Raw genomic sequence first — 21,824 nt, forward strand, 5'->3', positions numbered from 1 at the left:
CGAAGTTGAACCTTAGATACACCGATGGAGGAATCGTAACACTTAGCAGGCAGGACAGGCAGGACAGGCCCACCCAGAGTATGACTATCGAGGCGTGTTTTGCCTACGTGCGCTGATTTATGCTAGAATTGTCCTACCTGAGTATCGCATTTCTTCTTCCGGTGCCCGGGAACTATTCATTTCCAAGTACGCTGCTTTTCCAGTCTACTATCTTATCACATTCTCGTCAAAGGAGACGTCCGCTTTTTCTCCACGAAACGGCTTAGCGCCTTTCAAATCTTCCTATCTAGCAAACAGTGTGCATCGCAACACCGAGAACACTGTGTTGACAGAAACTTTCTATCACTTTAGGATTCCGAATGAATTGAATGTAGTTTAATCGAAAAGTGCTATTCCGGTATTATGATGTACAAATTCTGACAAGATTCTGAATTACTTTGCTTCATTCTTGGTGTTGCAAAGGTGAGACCAGTGGAGGGCTACGTAGTCCAATATTCTTTGACAGCAGAGAATTGTCCGAAAGTTTAACGCACAATAAGTGAGTAGCTGCGAATATTTATTTTCCTCAATATTTCGTTTTCGATATCCATGACGATTTTAAACTATTGTAGAATGTCGAGCTCACTCTTCTCAATCGTCAGGTCCCTAACCAAGTCAAGATGCCGTATCTCTGATTACGAAAGTTGTTTATCATTATTGCATCTATGCTGTACCGAAACCCGTTCAAATTATATATGTTTCACGTTATTTAGATCCGGGCTTCTCACAATTATCAGACTAAATAACTTCCTCGAACACGCGATCCCCCACGCAAAAAACCTGCAGCTTTGGTGTAAATTCGTACCTCCTACTTATAGATGATGCTAGTGCTAAATTCCCATAACAAAAAAGTTGAGGGTACGAATTTACACCCAAGTTAAGGGGTTTTTCGCAAGAGACAAGTCGCGAAGAGTAGCAATAAGATATTGAATAAAGTTATTGTAGAACAGGAGACAGAACCTTAATAAAATACGATTCTTTTATTCCTAAGGGTCCACGAGGTCCATAATTTTCCACCTTAACCGATCTGAAATCTAAAACCATCGCACCGTTTTAGATTCTAGCGAAATGCCGATGATTATCGATCAGATCGTCGAAGCATACCAAAGGTAAAGTGTACCATGATGCGCGCACCGATTTTTAGGATACGGTGACATTCTATGTCAGTAGGGCAGAGTGTACCAACAGAAGGTGAAAAAGTTGCTCATCACACGCGTCGCTGTCTCACGCACAATATTTCCAAGAATTTGTTCCGAAGTTAAGTCATGGGAGTGATATGCGAACAGAGAATCCAGCGTCGGATCCAAATGCAAAATTCCACGCAGCGGGATTATTGACGATTTCTTCTTCCCCCCCCCCCCGTCTCAAGCATCCGTCATTTCCATCATCAAGGTCCAATCTACGCTGCTGCACGTTTGGCATGAATGAAAGAAAACTAGTATCAAGCTCGTACATCCCGGATACGACCTTCATTGCCCGTGACCACTTTCTATTCGAAGTGCCCCACTCGATTCACTGTATCATTTTCATTTCGTTTCTTTCGGTTGAGTACCGGCTGTACGAGGCCTTGCCCTCGCCGTTCTTTCGCCAGTCGGTCTACACTGCACGTGAGCTCAATTTGAGTCCCTGCAATCCCTCTTACGATCAGCTTGGCTGCAGCACGGATATCAGTCATTGTTTACGACAGGTTTCACTTCCTCATTTTTTATCATCATTTTCATCATTTCAGGTTTTATTTTATGCCTTGCCGCACCCCTCTGAGTTCACCAAAAAACGTCGCACGCCTCGGATTGAGTAAAAGTAAACTCATTTTGCACTGGCCAACCGATCTTAAGAGGCAGATCTTGACATTTCCAGAATTTGGTTCTAGCTATTAATATGTGCGTAAGGAAGATGGAGGTGATCGGTAATAAACTTATTCGACGCTATCCCCTGTAGACGATTAAACTTTCATTAAGCACATGATCGAATCAACGACTGAATAAATTTCGTAATTCGCTCACGAGTTGACATGAATCTATCAGAACGATGATTTTATTCTTCCAATTATCTGATAGTCAACTAAATGTCTGAACTGAAATACTTATTACGGTGGGAATACCAATTATATGCAATAATAGCTGTGCCAGAGATAGGATATGCGCAGATCCTTTATCTGTTTTACTTTTGGCACCTACGCTCTGTCGGATAGCTTGTAAATCAATATGAAGAATCATTCACGCGAGCCAATTATTCGCACCTGGCTCCAGGTGCTGTATTCCGAGTTGTACCACAATGTCGTAGAGCTGCGACTTATGCAACTTAATAGCCAATTTGGCGAAGACAAATGTTTTATACAATTTTCAGAGTTTATAACAATGCACGTGCGGAAATTACCTAGATTTTAATTTTCTGCCTTTGTCTAAAGTGAAAAAATGTTTATAATGAGTCCTTTTTTACTAAAATATATGCACTCGATGATGCATGCTTAATTAGCTTTCACTTCCATTGGTACGATATAATAATTGAAAGTGTGTTTGCTTGTGTGTCATATCCCATGCGCATAAGAAATAACAAATGAAAAGAATGGCTCATGGGAGCTATTTTCGCGAAGTTTAAATTCGAAAAATTTATTTCAAAGTTAATATTTATCCTGTGAAGAATTTCGCAATACTGTGGATATTAAGAAGTGTTCAAAAATGCGTCGTGATATGTTTCTATCTGGAAGCATATAAACATATGCATCCAAACAGAAGTTACCATTGGCTGAAAAGGATTACCAACGGTCACGTTCGCCAACAGTTGTACTAATTATCAACAAGATTCCTGTGAATTGATTAATTTGTTTATTTGAAATTGATATTTATTCGATATTCTGCATAATATCATGTTTTTTATATTTTTGATGAGTAACAGGCTGTCCGAAATGAAGAGCTTGATAAAGTATTATTGAAAAATACAATTCCCCATCCACATAATACAAATTATATACCAGAGAAAAAAAATGTCTCATTGAACTTTTCTTTCAGAGCATTCGCTTAGAGCTTTAAAAAATCCGCAATTAGTTATTAAACAAGGAATAACGATCAACCTTTAAATTCTCCAACAGAATAACAGTTTAAAAGCTACTGCTTGCTAAAGCTTATATCCGGAGGTGCATAAATCTTAAAGATCATATCATTCATGCTTGGGTGAAGAAAAAAATATGTCCATGACAAACAGTTTGCAAGACATCGATGAAAATCGATGTTTCAAAATACATACATAAATAGTTAGTCAGCTATATTGGTAAAAACATGTACGTCGGTGTCGTAAAATCACAATCACGCTAGAATTTTCCGTCAGTGCCTGAAGCAACAACGTTTATCTTAATTAACTAGCATCACATGTGTCGTTGTACTTAGATATCATCAGTGACGCGACGGTAGTATGAACAGAAACAAGAAAGTGTAAATAAGTCTGTCTTCGTGAGATGATAATGATGAGCATAATGTAATCATAAAATTATCGTAGCTACTGGCAATTTGAAAATCATAAGTAGGTACCATCATGATGTTTCTATACGTAAAAAAACATAATACTGCTAGAATTACATCGCGGCTTGAGTAAAGCTATTGGTGTAGATAATTCGGCATCAAATACCGCTAAATTTCGAGTATAATCACTCTGCGAGGTGTAACATTGATACACTGAGAAAAATTTCATTTGTTATAGTAACTAGAAAAATTTAGTAAAACAGGTATCGTTAAAAAAAACTGTTTCAATATTGTTGGAATTACGAAACACGAGGTACACGTAACCATTTTGCGCTATTGTCGATCCTTTTTTGGTAATTGCAACGCAAAATCAGTTTGTGAGGTTTACTCTACTTTTTTAATCAAATAAGGCGTTAACATCAATTTATTGTTGCACAAGCATCAAACTTTCGCAACAGTTACAAGAAAATATAGTAACAGTGATCGTAATGAGAAAGAATAGTAACGGATACTAGTCTTTCTGGTAACAGCTACAAAACTAATTTTCATTTCGTACCTCGAACTATATTTTTCGATTGTGGTAAAAAATTAAAATAGTTGAGGACTGAGCGGTAACCGGAACTAAAAATTTCTCTCAGTGTACCTGGACTCTGATAACGAACAATGAATTGCAGTAGACTCTATAACAGGATCCAGGATACTGTCAGCGGATGATACGCAACGCATATTTGATTGAACAAAGCATTTTATAATCTCATCTATCAAGTTCTAATTTCCACGTTATTTGAGTGGTAAATTGGCAGATCCAGCTATGCATATTATGCTTTGATTCCATGGGCCGCCACCGGGTGTGCTAGTGAGGTCAGCACTCTCGTGAGAAGAGTATACAAGGGGGTATTTCAGATAGGGTCAGCTGCTTTCAACCAATGTTTCGAACAAAACTTAATTGGTAAACGTCGTTCTTACTCTTCTTTAGCCAACGAAACCTCAAACAATCAGCCAATACGAACTGTGACTTATAGGAAGTGTAACTGAAACTTTTGGGAGTATTTTTTTGGGCCTAAATAGTAACATTCAGATGCATGGTTCTATCCACTGGACCTTCCTTCGTTCAACTTATGTCAAATTAAATTGTCAAAAATTCGCAGTTCACGATATCCCTCAAATATAAAATATTAGTTGAGTTTACATTTGAATCTATGAAACCCTCTCGTCCAAACTTCAACGAAGGATAAGGAAAATTAATATTCACGACAAAAATACAGAAAAGATTTCATTTTTTATAGCATCTTACTCATGAAACTACTCAATGCGATCAACTTCTTCAACTGGTGTAAAAAAGGCCAATTGGATTAAAGTACATATCACTGGCTAAATGCAAAAAAACGCCCGCATGAGCTACTGCAATACAAATATTCTTTCTGTAGAGTACATGAAAATACTGTGACTTTTACTTGACTGAATAAATATCTTTTGGAAATCTTTTAGAATTCGTTATTTTCTGTGTAGCTGTGAACTTAAGATTGTGAAACATTAGAAATTTTCGAGACCTAAGGAACCGAATCAGTTTCACAGCAGCCCTCATATAGCATGAGTAAGTCAAAAATGATGGTGCCAACATATAATTTGTCGTCCATGGCTGCGGTAAAATGAGTCATAACTGATTGCGGATTGTTCTTCAATAATTTGCTTGCAGGTTCTTTATCTGGCAGATTCTCTTAAGGAACAAGATCGACAGTAGGAAACAACGTCAATTGTGACACTTCAGCGTACCAACACACTTGCGGTATAATACATATGACGATTAAAATTCTTGTAATAACGGTCAAAAGGCGGAACCTGAAAGGGTGAAGGATGATGGAAATATCAGCATCGAAGTCACCGATGCCTAAATCTCGTAGCGGGGGGCCCGGCGCACTGACATACATACGGGGTTCAAAATCAACATAATATGCGATTTAAAATTCAAATTTCTTTCTCGGACTGTAACGAGTTTGGAATGTAACGGGCCCCGTCGCTTCTTTCGGATCGGTGGGTGCGGACCTGCCCATGCTGGGCGGCGATACCGATCATGTACCGATTTTGAGCAATCAACAAAGAGAAATGCCCGCAGACGACTCTCGACAAATCGGTTGCCTTGCATATGCTCGTCTGCAACTCGATTAAAATATGTGATCAGCTAGTATGCCGATCTTGTTTTTTTTTTTTTTTTTTTTTTTCATTAAGCATTCTGTCTAATCGCATTAATCAAATACGCTACGCGAAGATACGGCTCCTGCAATTTGTTATTTCGCAGTACATTGATGATTTCTGTTTGACTTTCATTCACACACTCTTCTCACGTATCTACGAAGTCGAAATTTTTTCAACAAACAGGTATTGTTTGCACTCTCACGATGCCAGTGTCAACTCGGAAGGAGGCTTTATTAGGACACACGCACGTGTTTCTGTCCGAGCTTTCAACCGGAGCTCGTTGGTAGATTTGTTTAGAGGATTTGCATGCGATTCCAATTGACAGTTTTCACTGGCTGACGTTAGACGACAGTCAGCCACGGTCACGACCGCATGTATAAATAGTTTTACTGATGTAGAATCTACGTCCATTCAAATATCATACGGTTATTGGCAATAAACTTTCTCTGTAATACGTTCTCGGTAGTGAAGCATTCAACGTTCGAAACTCGCGGTGAATTCGACGCAGAGAATTCAACAGAAACTGAAATTCATTTTGTCTGTACGGAATAACCACTACTATGCGTTACGCATTCATGTATATATTGTAGAGCGAAAGTTGGCCAACCAGTTTCAAAAAAGGCGTGATGATACTTAGGGGAACAAGGTAATAGACAGTAGGTATGTCTGGTAGGTAGGAAAGTGCATTAACTTCGAATTACAAAACTCGAATCATTAGAAGCGTCCATTGTGACCCGTTCACTTTGTCCCAAGACCAACAAGTCTTCGATCATTTTAACCACTTTTTGTTTCTCCAAACTATAATTCAAACGCGAAGGCCATAGTTTTACTGTCGCAACACGCATTATATTCCTATACTAATATTTTATGTTCAGGTTTATTTGCTGGTCAATCAGGTTTTCTTCGTGAACTCAAATCCTGAGTACCTTAACCTAAGTCTACATGTATTTGCAAGATAATGAGTAAAGTATGGTTAAAAAAAAAAACTATTTTTCAGAAAGCATGCCAGGATGATTCTTGCCTGTTATAAAATCTTAAAATTCAGAAAAATAACGTATACTTACACGATTCGGAAGGTATTTAAGACCAAACTTCAATTCTAATTAAACGGAAAAATATCTTTTACGAAATTGTAAGCATTTTTTTTCGTATGGATAAGCTGATTAATTATTCTATTGCTCAAAATTGAGACAAATATCGAAGAAATCACATTGCATTCACAATTACGAATGTGCTGTAAAAATGCGGGTAAATATAGAAATTTTGTCTCACATGATCCAGGACTTTTTCAAACCACGTCATAACGAGTTTTCAATAAGAATTTATAGCAAATCACCATCATATCTGCGCTTTCTAAGCGTAAAGAAATTTCAACAGCAAGGTCGACACATCGCTAAATTCGAGTCGAGAATTGATATTTGTGCAAATTAAGGATTATCTTCGTCTGCAAAGGGGTGGACCCAACAACCCCGAGCTGGAACATGACGCCAAAGGCTTGTGCAAGAATGCTGCATTCGCGTAGAGCAACGCAAAACCGTCTGCATCCGTTTGAGAGCGGCGCATCTCGTTTTATGATATTCCAATCGGAAAAAAGGAATGCCGTGGTATGTGGGTCAGTCGGTCGTTTCACCGGTGATCCGATCTGCCCCCTCCCTGTACTCCCCCCCACCCCTTCCGCTCTCTCTCTCTCTCTCTCTCTACCTCTTCTCGATGCCGCTCTCTTAGCGCCCACTGAACCCGGTAATACAAGATCCTATCGACCCGCCTCTAAAAGAGATAGGCTCTACGTAAACAGGTACACAGTCGGAATGGAAAGAGGTACGTACATGTGCGAGAGGAGAGGCACAGGCTTCTCTCTTTTCCTCCCCAAAGCCACGGTACGCGATGTTAAGAGTCTTACAAGCGACATACTTTCTTCTCTCGCTATTTTCTTTCTTCTTCTTTTCTTTCTTTTCCACTTTTTTTACTCGTATTTTTATTTTCAACGTGTTTCTTTTTTTTTTTTTTTTTTTTCTTCGTTCGTTAATGTTTTACTCAGTTAACGCCGTACGCTGCAGGTTGTATATAATATCGGGCTCCCTCAGGCGGTATCAACAAACACAAGCTACGCTGACCAAGTAGCCTCGATTCAATTCGTAACGATTCCGACAATTTCTCGTTAATTGATTGGAGATCCCCGATGAATTAATATTCAGTAAATTGTGATGAGTTTTTCGCGAGTCAGCTCAACCTACTCTGAACTTGAGTGGCTGCGTATTTGCGAACTCGATTACATGATTCCTCGTGTAATATCTACTCTTGGTAATCTTGGAAGGTAAAAGGAAAGACAAAGAAAAAGTCGGCTTATCTTATTTTTGAAATTTTTTTATTCATTTATATCGAATGATGTGTCTATTACATCAGCATACAAAAAATAAATATCCAGGCAGAAAATCTCTGCAGTATAAAGATACATACGCTTACAACTATTAGTCTGTTGGTTAATAAATATTTAGGTATATATTATATACGTCTGCGTAGTTGGTAAGGGTATCACCGTTCTGAGCATGTCGAAAGTTGGGAAAATGGGAGGCGGAGTGTCTTTGGTACCGTGGGTATCATCATTGAGGGTAGATTTTCATTTAATAATCATTATCGTCTTCTCTTCAAGCAGAGATAGCATTCCGTTCGTGGTAATTGTCGCGGCGATGAAGTATGTCACGTCATTTTTCGATACGTCAAAATTTTGAAGGGGTTACGATTGTAGCCTGAAGCAACTGGGGACCAGCTGACCATGATAGTATATTCCAAAAGTCACTTTCTACGAGCCTTCCTTCACTGTCACGTGTATCAAAGTCGTAACCCGTGTCTCGTTGATCACGACAGTTCGTCGCTTCGTCGACGTCCGTCCGTTTGTCACCGGAACAGGAGGAACCTGTCGGTAGTCTCATACGCGTATTTGTCACAATAGCTTTTTTACACTTTTCTTGTTTTTCGTTCACTATATGTAAGTAGAAAACTTTCACATACTTTGTTTTCACCAGGGTCTCTGGTCCGAGTGTTTCCTCCGTTATTTGCATTGAGCCGAGAGATCCGTGCTTACTGCTCAGTCCTCGCTCACTCTGCAATTATTTCTGTCAAAGGATGAGTCAGTCGGCTATTCGGGCGAGAAAGCGTCCTGCGTCCGTGTAGGTATCGTTAGGTCTCTGTCAAGGATTGGGGTTGGCTACTACTAGGAGTTTTTAACCGCGTAATCGATCGAGTATCCCCGGTATGGTAGATCGCCAAAATCGGTATCGTCCAGCGATCGTCTGTGGCCATGACCATGGCTCTCCTGAGCGTAGATCACGTGGTGACCGCCACCGTCGTCATGACCTCCGGCCAGCTTCTTCGCTGCCACGATCAGGGACAACATCAAGGCAAGACCGGAAACCATTAACGCCTTCATCGCCAATAGACCCAAAGCTCCTAGCCCCAAGGCACCCATCATCTTTCCTGTTAAAAAGAAATTACTCGTAACAACCGGCACGCGTTGACCCAAGTAGAATTATTATACACTTGAATACGACTCGAAATATATGTATACATAGATATACATATATTGTAGTTTCCAGGTCTGGGTAATATTCGAAGTGGCTTAATTTTAAATACGCAATCAAAATGCAAATGGTATTTTGCATTTTCTGTTTTCTACTCTAAATAGAAAAATTGAAGGAAAAATGTACGCATTTAACTGTTTTGTCAGATGCCTCTATTCAAATGAGTTTTGAACGTTTGAAAAAATTCCGTAACCAATAATTTATTTCGGTATTCGCTCAGATGGGAATAAGTAGTGTCAGAATTATCAGGTTTTGACTTAATTTTTTGCTTAAAAAGGTCTATTTAGTAATGCATTATTCTTTCGCTCGAATAAAGCAGTGATCTTGCATATATTGTATGCGTAAATACGAAATATCTTTATCTGTAGTCTCACATTTCAGTGAAATGAGATCGTTTTGAATGAAATTCTACAAATAATCCACTTGTGATTTCAATGTTAGCAATATTTTTTGAACAACTAAGACTACCCACATTACGATACTTGTCTATCATCGTTTAACCATTTGCACGATTATTTTTATACGGTGGAATTATAATGTGCCCAGTAGAGGGCACACCAACAGAATACAATATCAACAAGTGAAGATACGTATCAAAAATATTATTCTCGTACAAACCAAAACCATAAGCCTATGCACGGCGTATCTCAATTATTAGAAAAAGTTTAACTATTTACGGTATATAATAAAACATTTTACATTTTGTAACTAATTTTAAATACCCTATTTTAGATTTGTCAATTTAAATAGAATTTTTCAGAGCATTTCTCATATGCTATTTTAAATGCATTTGTGATAGCATTTTACCCAGCCCTGGACTAATTGCAGGCTTAGCTAATCTCGTGGGGCAACCGTTCCTTAATTCCAAAAAACAGTTCGGTTTATAGCCCCTACCATTCTTTCTTTGGTTGTTCACCTTGTTCTGCTAATATAAAAATCTGCCGACCTGTCATTTTTTAAATATATCAACCTTCGGTAAGTATGCACAAAGTTTCGTCGTCACAAATTTATCCAAAAATTAAAAGTCAAAAGTGCAATACTTTTCTTATCTCACCAATAACCAATATATGTATAACTCGCATAGTAATTACATTCTTACCGCTATTTACCTCTTCCTAAAAACAATTTTGAGAAGACGAAATATCATTGCAAATCTATTTAATTTTCAGGTGTCGCAAGGCACCCGGTAAGAAAAGCCCCAAGTTTCGGGTCGCTAAGTATAATCGAGCAAGAATAACGTGGTACCAACAGGGTGATACTGGCATACCAAAATAATGAAAACAACCGTGATAGTCATTCTCGATTAAGACTCTTCTCAGTTTTCAACTTTATAAAGACTCATGTCATTGTATCTTCTAAAAAGTTGAATAATATCCAGAGCCTTTCGCCACTCATTTGCACCACAATTAAGGGGCAGTCCATAAATTACGTAAAAGATTTTCAGAGGGAGAAAGATATGTTTTGAAATACATGTCTTACATTAAAGTTTTTTAATCTCAAATGTACCGGGAACGAATGGAATTGTTTAAATCTCGATCATAGCATCATCACCGCAATCTTTCTTTAAATAATATTTTACTTCGTCTCCAAAACTCAAGCAGTTAGTTATTCACGTTATTTTGCGTTTGTAGCGTTATTTTGAGAAAAAAAGTTTTACGTAAGAATTACATAAGAAGGGCGGGGAGGGGGGCAACTAGCGCTTACAATGCATTAAACAAGGAAAGAGGAAAGATGAGATATCTTGGAAAATAAACCTACGTATATTTACAGAGGTCCCATTAAGCATACACGTAGATTAGTCAGATTGGTCAGATAAGTCAGTGTTATAACACAAGTCTTGGTAGTCACAAAGAATCTCCAGTCAATGTTTCTGGCAAGTTACTTTAAACTTGCCGATCCGTTTTGCAAAGTTGGTCTAGCAATTAGCTATCACTTTTACATTGAAGAAGTGAGATTAAATCGAACAATGTTCCATACTACAGGAGTTCATATATGTTGATATATATTTCAAAAAAGTCTTATTGACCAAGAATACTATTGAAACTGATACTAAAAGCTAACTTGTGAGTACAACTTGAAAATCAGTACCATTTACTTCAACGATACTCTATTCCTTGATTACTTATTGTACATCACTGTAAGACGATTTGAATTCTTTTTTCGTCCTGATATTTGGGTTGTTGTAACTACCTATTTGATTTATCGTGTGTTATTTTCGTTGTTTAATAATAAATAATCAGCATTCTAATCTGAACTTCTTCGGATGTAGCTATAATTTTACGCAATGCTTTCACAGAACTCTATTTGAATCTATTATTCTCAAAACGAGATAATTACTAAGGAATATTAATTGAATAATAATAAATAATAAATAAAATGAATAATTACTAAAGAATATATTTGAAAACTTTGGTATGTCACCTAACAATTTCTGTTAATTACAAAGTATGATTTATGGGAACGTCTTACCCATCATCAGTGCCATCATCATGACGCCTCCGCCACCTCCTTTACCGCCGCCAAAGCCATCGCCTTTTTTCCGACCTGAAATCAATTGAGACATTATAATTCCCTGATCGATTTTTTCAGAGCTTATATAAATCAGAAGCCTGCGAAGATCAATACCTTGATTAGCGTTTGGTAGCGACTCCTTCAGAGCCGTTTCCAGATTGTCCGGAAGAAGACTTGGCAGTTTCACCCTCAGCTCACGTCCTTCCAAAAAGTTGACGATCTCCTCAACTACTCCAGAGTTCTTCATGTTTCTCGCCCTCCGAGATAACATTGGAGCTGAGGTCTCAATCAATTGAACACCCTCGGATAGCTCAAGATTTGGAACCGCCGCTGACTTTTCGAGGAACTGTTGAACCACTTTTCGCACAATTCGAACCCCGTGGCACGACACGGATACGTTTTTCGGATCCTCCTTTGCGCACAAGTTGGTGAAACCTCCTAACACTCCACCCGAACGCTCCACCCAAAGTTCATCGGCCGTCGTAGACCCGATGAAGACGAGGACAAGCATCGGGGCGATAAATTCTCGGTAACTTGCCATTTTTTTTTTATTTTTCGTTCAGTGAGCTCACAAATCACTGCTAACCCAGAGCTACCAGCGCTCCGCAAAACGCTACACTTACTAAACCTTTGGGTTTCCCGTGTTTCGCGAACGGGACCCTGGGATCACTCACTATCCGAGGTTTCGATACCTTCGATGTTTTAGAACCTACAGTAGAGGCCTGAATGATGGGCAAATGAGCTGGATTCTGTTTATATACATCATCCGAGGGGATTGCACCGCAAAAAACAGACAATCCAAGCTCCAATGTACCGAGTACCTGACGTTTTTCACCGCAGTTTCGTTCAATTCTTATTTTAAAGGTTTCAGAGCGTTACAGTTCACCATTGTCGAGAGGAGGCCAATGCCTTGCTATGTTACCTAGTCAACCTTTCCCATACCATCCAACCACTGGACAATCACGTTATACTTTCGCAATTTACCGGACTTTGCGAGACAATCTGTTTTAGTGGAGCATAACCACGGTGAATGTGCCACTCGCGACGTTACGTACATTCTCTTAGTCCGTTTTTCTTCCATAATTACCCGAGAATATCGCGACGTCGTCAAGTTACACCCTCCGCGCCAAGCTTAATTGTGGCGGCAATAGCATTATCTCAAAGCTTACGCTGTATACTCACCAGGTGGAGAAATTTCTCATTCCAGCTGATCCATACACCTTGTTACTTGCAGGATGCGGCAAATTGTTCGATTTGGGCAGCGTTGAAGTTTCACCCTTTTTCGCTTCCTATAACTTTACGTCAGATAATTATACTAATTAGTGTGGCATTCACGTACACGTTTCAGTGGTCAATACAAAAATGAAGGAAACGGTCATTACATTTTCAATTCAGAAAATCGCAGGAGTGAGAGGAGCCGATCGAGAGAGAAAAGCGTAGATGAAGACAGAAGAACCAAATGTAGATCATCTCCGGAGAGACCTTTCTCTTCTGCTCCACTTTTAGAGGGGTCTCATTTACTCGCCGACTTGCTTCCTCACCCAGTCACCCTTTCCCCCCGAAATCTCGAGAATCGAAATCAACTACAGACTGTAGAAAATTATCCTCGTACGTACGGCTCATGTCCGCCGTCAATATGCAACGTTTGGTGAAGCGACAGTGGTTCGGAACAACAATTCTCCACGAAACTTTTCATCTTGTCCGTTAGCATTGTAGCCATATGTATATACCCACTCTCAAGCGAAAGCTGAAGAGTTTTTAAGATCGTTAAAGAGCAAACAGCCGTTCACTCGATTGGAACTCATTTTTCACCGGACTTCATAATCCGTGTCACTAGAACAAGTTTTTCTGCCAAGTTTAGAGCCATTTCGTCATAAAGAGATTTGGTACACTTTTAAAATTGTCTGGCTTTCTGTAAGTTTGATCGTGCTAACCCTACCCTATTTCCACTTACCGTTTTCTTCTCTTTCCTTCCCTTCTTCGAATATTGCTTAACAAATTCACATCGGTTCATTTACAAATGGATCAATCACGTTGCGTGGTGGGAACTATTCCCGTTAACTAGAGCGGTTACAACGTAAGCTGATCTTTAATTCTGAACCATTCAACGGAAAAAATTGTACACGTATGTCTCCAGGGACTATTATCCACTTCACTGCTGAGGAGGAGAAAATTGTACGCCTAATGTAACAGTATATGTCGGGAGGATTCCTTGAAGGTTAACGATGCGAACGACGCCTCGCCGGCAGATAGGCAACCGAAGTGACACCTGCAAGACATCTGCAATAAGTACACCAGGTGTAACTTTAGTTGCATAACTGCAAGCGAGGCGTCGTTGCTATCGTTAACGCTCACGGAATCCTCCCAGTGTAAATGAGATCAAAGCTGAACGTACCAGATTTTGGCTTCTCACTTTGTTTCAAGCTTCGAGCCTACTAGGTCAACTCATGCGTTTCGCCAAGTAAATCTACTCGCGTATAATCATTAGGAACTGACAGATTTCTTATTTCGTAGGTTTATTATAAAGTACGTCACAACCTGAAAAAGATTAGATATTCGTAAACGCGAAAGTTTGATCGTTACAGGAAAAAGAGTTAGCATCTTCAAATAAACATCATGAAAAATGAGGCAATAACTTTATATTAAATTTGCATGTGATTATAAAAACGATAGGAAGTCTCGCTTGGAAACAATGAGTAACATTTATTTCAAAGCTATACAATTTTAACGGTAATCAACTGACACCAAGTGGCATAAAATATGAATCATCAATATTTGTGCATTAGAAAGGTATCGAGACGATGGCACATAAGGCTACAATGATAGGTCTGCAGTAGCAGTCCACAGCTCACACGTTTTCACTCGGTTGTATTCGCTCGCGGTACAGTGTGAAATCGGTAATCTTTTAGTCCGTGGCATAGAAAGCGACTGGTGAATCGGAAGCCCTGGTTTGAGGATGAACGCCCAATACGATGAAAGGTTCCTCGAGTATAGGGTCATTTTCGTAGACCTGGTATTCGGTTGTGGTCTCGGTCAGACTCGAACTATCGTGCATCAATTTTCCAACGTCACCGATCACCGTCGAAATTTTTGGCGGGTCTTTTACCGAGCCTTCTGTGATGCTCAGAGGATTCTTCCGAATACTCTCACTCTGTACTACACGACTGCTTTTGATTTCACCTTTTTGCAACCCATCCTCTGGCACTCGGTAGCTTTCAAAGTATGCATTTTCCACGGATGGTCGATGTTCCGGATGGTGAATTGAATAAACAGGATTCGGGTACTTTGCTTCCCGCATTTTGTATCCGGACCCTGGATAATTTCCACTGTAGTCATGCGAATGATACTTGTGAACATGGTTGAAGTCATCATAATTGTAAAGACGGTATTTTTCCTTACGATCTGACCCAGATTTGTGGAAATGGTCTTTTATCGCATCTTTGATTCGTCCAAGTAGGCTGAATGGTCTAAACCGCCACTTTTTCGATTTATGATCGTATCGGTCACTGTGTCCCGAATAATGTGGATTGTATTCGGAATGGAAAGATTCGTAGTCTCTGTAACGATGCTTATGTTTGTCGTGTGAATCGTAATTGTCCTCATGATCATAATTATAATGACCGTCGCGTATATCCTTATGACTAGCGTAAAGGTCGTGTTGATTTTTTTGTCGATAATAATCGTCGTAATCTTCGTCATCTGATTTCTTTTCAAAGAAGTAACTTCTGAGTCCAAATATAGCCGAGACAAAAAGACTGAGATTCGAAGAAACGAAACTGAGTATTCCCAATATAGCAATTTTTGATAAAATGATCGGCAGCAGGATCAGGAACTTGACACCTATGCCCGCTAAGAGAGGCAGCAGGACGAGTTTGCTGATCATCAACGTTCCTGCAATGTGCATTATAATGTCAACAATTTTTCAGAGACATGCCGGCCGTGGAGGCAGAAATTACCAATGAACTTACGTTTACCTGAAGCGTTTTCATCTGAGTTGAATTGAAAGCTCTCGTGGTGCAATTCCTTACACTCGCCACATGCCGCCCACGCAAGAATGAGAAGGTAAATCAAAGCGAATCGTAACATTATGAGATTGAAAAACTTTTACATCTTGGTTCTGTGAATCGTACTCATCAGGGATACGAACCAGAAGCAACTAAAGATATTAGACAAAAAAGATTTTTATATAAGGCGATGCCTATAAATCTGATACGCGTAATTGTGGTCGCTGGTAACTTACTGTGACAAATAGAATTAATGACCGGTTGTAACATCCTCAAAACTCTGCCCAGTCAATTACTGAAACATATTTTGGCGATACTATGGAACGGAACGAGTATTGTAGGAAAACTGTTCTAGTTACTCTAATGAAATAAATGGTCGACCATTACACGCTCTTAACATACAACTGTTTTTCCCGCAGAAACGGGCCACGTGAAAACAAAATTTTTATTCGATATCACCCTTATTGGATAGCGAAGCTGAAGCTCTTCTTTTTTGGAATTTACTGTGATTAGTTTTTCGCAACCAATTCAGTAAAAAAAACTACTATTGTACATTACAGGAGCTACGTTTGGCGTGAAATGAAAAATCCGGAAATTGATTGAAGTGGGAAATGGTGAGGTAGTTGAAGATTTTTCTTAAGAAGAAACATCTTACTGACCTCGATCTATTTTGTGCAATAATAACGGCGTCAAACTGCATTCATAATAAGATTTTAATCATGTACGTGCGTAATAACATTTACAATAAGGTCCGCTGCTAACGAGATAGCGTGTTAAAAGTACACTTAGACACTACGCGGATGGCTGGTTAAGCATGAAACTTCATATATAAACTGATCTCTAAAGCTACTGGTGACTCAGTTTCCGCGAGTCAGCGACACCAGACAAAATGTCTCATGTAAACTGCGATATCAAATTTTGAAACACAAACGAAGAGCCGTTTTCGTTTTTATTTTTAGGATAAATAAGGACTCAATAGTCATGTTCATCTTGCGGTACGTCACTGTTTTCATATCGATACTTATTGTTAGCATGGCCAGAGTCACCTACTGCACTCCTACGCGATCACACGATACTCTCAGTAATATCTTCGACCTTAACAGTGTCGAAAGATTGTCTGTTAAGCTACTTGAGAACATTAAAAAGTCTAGAGTGTTACGGTTCAATGACTTTGTAAGTATAGGTACGATTCGTAGCCACACGGAAAAACGAACGCAAGGAGATGCAAGCTTTTTAGATATATTTGAAGACGTTGTGAACACAAAATCGCTAAACCTAGACCTTGGTCTCGTAAGCCTCAAGCTGTTCCGAGATGCTGGTGTATTTAACGTCGACTTAAAACTCGACCCACAAGGCTCCAGAGGTGAGTACTACGTAGAAATAATCATACGATCTTTGCTTCATATGAAAACGCGATTCTCATCACCAATTTTGCATTACTTCAAATTATTATTTGTTCTTCGCGGTCATTGCTTTCACATCTAAAGTAAACGCTACGTTCTTAACAAATTTTGTGTAGTACTCGATACGGTAATCTGCAATCTCGATAATTGATTTCTTTTATAAGGCGAGAAGGAAGATGGTCAAATGTTACCTCTACTATTGATTGGATTGAAAACGACAATGTTTATTATTGGGGTGGTATCATTCGTTGGATTACTGACGCTTAAAGCGTTTATTGTGTCAAAAACCGCAATACTAATAGCGGTTATCTTGGGTTTGAAGAAGCTCTTTGGCGGTCATGAAAAAGTAGCATATGAGACGGTTTACGATCATCACGCTGTTATCCCAGATCACCACCAATACTTCGATCATCATTATGAGCCAGAAGTTTTCAAAGGCCATCCAGGAATGCCTGATCAAAAATTAGTTGGCATCTACAATCTGCTAAACGATGAAACGCAGATTTTTCAGGAAAGCCAGGACGTCCCAAAGTACGAATTTTTAGCACATGAACCCGACACGCTCCAGGGCCAAGACCCCAATGGACTGTTTGACGATGGTCTAAAAGAGTACAAGCTCGAAAGTCATCAGAAAAGGAGAAGTAGAGACTGATTTGAAGAATTGAACTAGCGCCCTGCCTGTAATATGTAATTATTTTATTACCCCGAAAATGTTTTGTCTTTCAGGCTGGAGTGACATCGGAAAACGAAAACCATTTAGCCTTGTGATTGGCAGTCCTCATTACGAACCGCTAGTCCTCAGTTATAAAAAAATCGCAGGAGGGAAGAATTTGCAATCATAGCTATAAATTTTCAACCGTTTCGCCAACTTGTTCATCTTCATCGATCAGTACTCACCGCGGGGTAAAAAGGAGATACAGGACACTTGAAAAAAAAATATTTATTCATAATATAACAATAATCTTACATAGTTAGGATTCATTTATATGACATGTAGAATGAAAATAAATTAGATAATAACAGCATGAATGTGGGTCTTGCGCTGGTATGGTTAGAACTCAACAATTTTTCGTTGTGCTGCATCCTATTGTACAGAGATCCTACATAAATATGTTTAATGTCCCGTTCGTCCTATCGTAAGTCCGTCAGTTTTGTCTGGTTCAATTGGTACCCGTGCTTACCCAATTTAACAGCATGTAGCTATATCCCTTTCGGTCGACGTCACAGTATCAAGTTTAAATAGTTATCACAGTATTCACCAGAAGTCTAATATTCACCGGCAACGAAGTAATAGATAGCCGTCGCCATGTGTAGTCTGCGGTAAACGCGTTGCTTGTTTTAGGTTCTCAACCTGTACTTCTCAATTTCACCTGGTAGTTTCTAGCTTGTCATATTGTTTGTCGTGTGTGGGTGGTAATCTTGAATGACCAAGGTGCCTTGTCTATCAGTCTGTCAGGGTCAAATAATTCCGTTAATTTTGTCTTTCGATAGTCATATCAAATCTCACGTACTGATAACGTGAATCTAGTCAATAAATATAATAAAATCAATAAATAATATAAATAAAACTATAACATAAGACAATTATGAACTGATTTTACCACAGAATCAAGAATCTCAAACACGTTATACTAGCTCAGGAAGTTGCGTTGGATGCAACTAAAATAGCGAATGAAAACCCTTGCTATATGGATGGATGAAACATGAAAAGAGTAGAAGAGCCGGATTCTTAGAAACGTTGTGTGATTTAAACATTACGAGTTTCATTTAGCTGGGGTGAAATTAGGTACATCAAGATGATGCATCAACTATTGGAAAATGAAGGTATGGTTAAAACAATCGTAAGAATGGCACAAATAAATCGTCAATGATGCGAGTCGTAGTGGTTTGAAACCATTTGAAGCGATCCCAGTTCATAATTCTTATAAGTAAACGTGGCCAATTATCAATCAAGAATAGTCTAGTCAAAATCTCTATCAGTATGGGATTTCAATTTTTGCAGTTAATATTATGCAAGGACTCATCCAGGCATTAGCTTGTGAAAATTCTTGTTGGTATGAGCTCTTAAAATTTGCCGCAGACCCATTGTAACACTTCTACGGTAAGTGGAGGTTATAAACGATTTTCTTAATTTTTGTGGGCGCTGTAAGCCAAGTCTTGAGCGCCGCTCACTCCTTCCGAAGAAATGGCCACAGGGGAGACGTCCAGGTTCCTGCCCCATCCGCTAGAATAGCTATCCCCATGGCCATGGTCAGAACTGTAAGAGTGGCTCGAGGAGTGGTGCGGATGTGCGACTACCTCATAGGTAACGTGCTTCTGCTGGGAGAAGAGTTTCTTCAACCCGATTATACTGGCAAGAAGCAGGGCGATCTTTGACAGAAGTAAGGCCTTGCCGACGAGCAGGGCGAGACCCTTAAAAGCCAGACCACCAATCAAACCGATCTTGAGGGCTGCGGCAGCGAGTAGAGGCCCCATGTTGTTTTTTTTCCCACGACCTTGTGACCAAAAAGAGATATAATTAATTCATATGAACAGCAGAGACGTCGTTTTGCGTAAAGCATATTTTTCTTGTAGATAATGTGGCATCCATTCATCAAAAAAAAAGTACGGGTAAATAAGATTTTGTATTCGGTCAACGAGCTTACAGTTAAAGAGCAAGTACAAATTTGGAATGACTTATTACCAAGAGACAAATACGGGTAAACAAGATTTTGTATTCGATCAACGAGCTTACAGTTAAAGAGTAAGCACAAATTTGGAATGATTTATTTCACGCTATAAACGACCAAGCTGCCCAGTACATACAAGTCGATTATATTCAATTCATATACATGAGAATTATAGCAAAGTAGATACAACGGTAATAGGCCGTCAAGCATTCCAAAGACGTGGAATTTTATTTCAAAATGGTGCAAGAATCTAATGTTCCGGTTCAGAGATTTTGAAGTAATCACAGCAAATGTAACTTACCATCCTGGACAGCTTTGTCGGAGTGTTCGATGGATAATCCAAGATTCAATGAACCTGTTTCATCCTCGGAAGCGGAGACAACCACGTCATCTTCTGGAAGTATTCGCCATTTGATACTCCTCGACTTGACAAACGAGTAAATTTTATTTGTTATGAGATCCAAGACTTCCGAATCTTCATCGTTGCTTCTGGCAGCGGTAAACATAGCCTCCTCCGTTACCTGGCTCGTCTTTCGAATTTCAATATCGTCAGTCAATTCGATAGAGGCCTTTTTCAATAGCTTGTTCATGTAGGTAACCAACTTCAGCATCACGCAGCTGCTCACTTCGTTCTGAGAGCACTTGGCGTTCAACTTACGGAGAAGCTCTTCTTCATACTTAGCCCTGTCGGTCATGGTCACCGACTGCTGCTGGTGAATCTCGACCTTCTCTACCTTTTCCACCGGATTGGCCAATGCCATGGCCACCATAGCCAGAAACATTAAAGCTGCCTTCATTTTTGCTCTACTGCAAAAACGAGTTGCGGTTATAATTTATTTTTCAGTTGCATATTCGGTGAGTGCTAACCTCTATTTTCACACTCCATTGACCATGCGTGACAATCCTAACAATCGGAATTAACTGAGTTAACGCAAATATATTAATACATATTGCTGATAACGACTGAAACCTATTGATGCAGTTAGAGGGAAAAATCTTGAGTGTGTAATATATTTTCAATATAGGATAACAGGTCTTCACGTTTTTGAGTAGCGCAGTTTAATGAAATGACACCTTCCGAAGCTACTTAATCCACAATCCGTTAACATTATCTATTGCACCTTATTGTATACCTGTAAACAAACAAGCCGTAGCGTACAAGATTCAAATTACTGTTCGCTTTGAATGATAGAATAACGAAATGGCAGGGATCGTTTAAATTTCATTAAGTTTACGAGTTTACTCAGTGACAATTACCGATTATCACATGAACTTGGCAGTGGAATATGAATGCTTAAGAGGCTTCCCTGGCCGATTTCAACGTTAACGTATATATCTTCAAATATTGAAGTCCACGTATCTCAAACATGAAAGTGGGCTTAGCAGTCCCGTGCTATACATAATTCCTAACAAAAACATTCAAACGTATTATCATTTCACGCAGAAATAAAGAAATCGCGCGGGTTCTACGAAATCACAATAGTAAATTCGTGGAAGTTCTTCATTTCTGCGTCAGATGAAAATGTGTTGAAATGTTTTTGTTCTGAACAGCATATAGAATGGGTCTGTTCAGCCCTTTTTCACATTTGAGGTGAGTGAACTTTTGATATTTGAAGACATATACGTTACGTCGAAATTGATTAGTATACCCTATTAACCATAAGAATCGCGCAACGATATTCACCGCTTGTCACTTGCCAATGGAAGTTGGCACTTGAACAACATGTTCATTTTGACTTCACTTCGTCAGAAAAATGGTCCGCACAAATGAATTGATAATGAAGGTGTCACTCAAAGTGGTACTAACCTCTATGACTGCACGACACGTCTTATGAAACGCTGGACCTTCTCGATTAATGACGACGCTTGCAGTGATGACACTTTTTTAATTTTGAAATCAGCCCCTGCGAGCCGAAGTGCGTGGTATGTGCAAGAGCTCTGAGCCGCGTATAGGCGAGGCGACTTTATATAG

General features: G+C 39.3%; 3 protein-coding genes across 3 annotated transcripts; 1 reads left to right on the forward strand and 2 right to left on the reverse strand.

The window, feature by feature from the left end:
- Window positions 1–8,051: 8,051 nt before the first annotated feature.
- LOC124304517 (uncharacterized) lies at window positions 8,052–12,514 on the reverse strand. The gene is made up of 3 exons (XM_046762868.1): window positions 11,891–12,514; window positions 11,735–11,809; window positions 8,052–9,161 (listed from the first exon to the last, which is right to left on the reverse strand). The coding sequence occupies exons 1-3, from the start codon at window positions 12,315–12,317 to the stop codon at window positions 8,899–8,901; spliced, it is 765 nt and encodes a 254-aa protein (XP_046618824.1). The 5' UTR covers window positions 12,318–12,514; the 3' UTR covers window positions 8,052–8,898.
- Window positions 12,515–16,812: 4,298 nt separating this feature from the next.
- On the forward strand, window positions 16,813–18,025 carry LOC124310246 (uncharacterized). The gene is made up of 3 exons (XM_046774057.1): window positions 16,813–17,143; window positions 17,348–17,824; window positions 17,910–18,025. The coding sequence occupies exons 1-3, from the start codon at window positions 16,813–16,815 to the stop codon at window positions 18,023–18,025; spliced, it is 924 nt and encodes a 307-aa protein (XP_046630013.1).
- Window positions 18,026–18,107: 82 nt separating this feature from the next.
- LOC124304740 (uncharacterized) lies at window positions 18,108–21,789 on the reverse strand. The gene is made up of 3 exons (XM_046763345.1): window positions 21,660–21,789; window positions 20,154–20,659; window positions 18,108–19,678 (listed from the first exon to the last, which is right to left on the reverse strand). The coding sequence occupies exons 2-3, from the start codon at window positions 20,647–20,649 to the stop codon at window positions 19,311–19,313; spliced, it is 864 nt and encodes a 287-aa protein (XP_046619301.1). The 5' UTR covers window positions 20,650–20,659; window positions 21,660–21,789; the 3' UTR covers window positions 18,108–19,310.
- Between the last annotated feature and the right edge of the window lie 35 nt (window positions 21,790–21,824).

The sequence above is a fragment of the Neodiprion virginianus genome, chromosome 1, assembly GCF_021901495.1.
Source record: "Neodiprion virginianus isolate iyNeoVirg1 chromosome 1, iyNeoVirg1.1, whole genome shotgun sequence".
In the NCBI taxonomy this organism is placed as follows: Eukaryota; Metazoa; Arthropoda; class Insecta; order Hymenoptera; family Diprionidae; genus Neodiprion; species Neodiprion virginianus.